Genomic DNA, 1,106 nt, shown 5'->3' with positions numbered 1-1,106 from the left:
AGTTAAGAGACTTAAAAAAATATAAAAATAAAGTTATTTTTAATTATTTTGTACAGGGTGATGAAGATACTTGCATGTTTTTCCAAAATAGGGGAGAAAAAAAATTCTAAAAAGCCTAAAATAAGTCACTAACAACCTGAGAAAGTTATGTAAACTAAGAGGAGATGAAGATGATGTGTCTTGGAGATGAAGTGTCTGGTATTAAAATTTCTTAAGTTCAAAGTCTAATAATACACTAATTAATCCAACCAAACCTCTATATAAAATAAACAATGGCATTCTACTCTAGGTAACAATTCTAAATAATGGTTTTAAAAAGCAAAATGTGGATTCCAGGCAAACGCGGCTGGCGGTAAACGTACTGTAGTCTTTCTGCTGAGGGACAGTCATGTTTCTCCAGTATTTCCTCAACAAGCAGGGCGATCGCGTCTATACACTAAAGAAATTTGACCCCATGGGACAACAGACTTGCTCTACCCATCCTGCTCGGTTCTCCCCAGATGACAAGTACTCAAGACACCGAATCACCATCAAGAAACACTTCAAGGTGCTCATGACCCAGCAACCGCGATCTGTCCTCTGAGGGCTCGTTGATCTTTTGTGCTACTCGGACCCCGGCCGACTACTATGGACCAAACTTGTCAGCCCGAGAGCTCTGAAGCCCTCCCATGCTGTTTAAAAGCCCATCTCACGCTACCTGAATGAGTCATTAGTGATGGGCATCTCTCGTAAAGGAACATTTTGTTGTTTTGATTTACTGCCAGGTTATTAAAGATACAGTGACTTGAAAGTTCAAAAAAAAAAAAAAAAAAAGCAAAATGTGGTGGGGGTTTTTTGTTATTGTTTGGGGGGGTTGTTTGTTTGTTCTTGGTTTTTGGCTTGAAGGGCCAAACATTCAAACACATGAGTCTATGGGAGTCGAACACATTTAAACCACCACACAAATGAAAGATGTTTTTACCAAGTATGAAACATGCTCACTCTGAAAGATCACTTCACAACTATATGTAGCCTTCTGCACTCTAACCACCTATGCCCTCTGGCTTAAAAGGGCTACCAACACCCTGTTGTCAAAATCAATGGGTTTAGAGGAAAATATTTAGGAT

The 1,106-nt window shown here is 39.2% G+C and overlaps 1 protein-coding gene across 1 annotated transcript; it reads left to right on the top strand.

The window, feature by feature from the left end:
* Nucleotides 1–388: 388 nt before the first annotated feature.
* LOC308426412 (H/ACA ribonucleoprotein complex subunit 3-like) lies at nucleotides 389–583 on the top strand (the record flags this gene model as incomplete). Its single annotated transcript, XM_080924150.1, has 1 exon — nucleotides 389–583. One exon carries the CDS (start codon nucleotides 389–391, stop codon nucleotides 581–583), a length of 195 nt encoding a protein of 64 aa, XP_080780276.1.
* Between the last annotated feature and the right edge of the window lie 523 nt (nucleotides 584–1,106).

Source organism: Micromys minutus (genome assembly GCF_963924665.1).
Source record: "Micromys minutus genome assembly, chromosome: 10".
Taxonomy (NCBI): domain Eukaryota; kingdom Metazoa; phylum Chordata; class Mammalia; order Rodentia; family Muridae; genus Micromys; species Micromys minutus.
The sequence above is the reverse complement of the archived record's forward strand: the minus strand, read 5'-3'. Positions and strand labels throughout refer to the sequence as shown.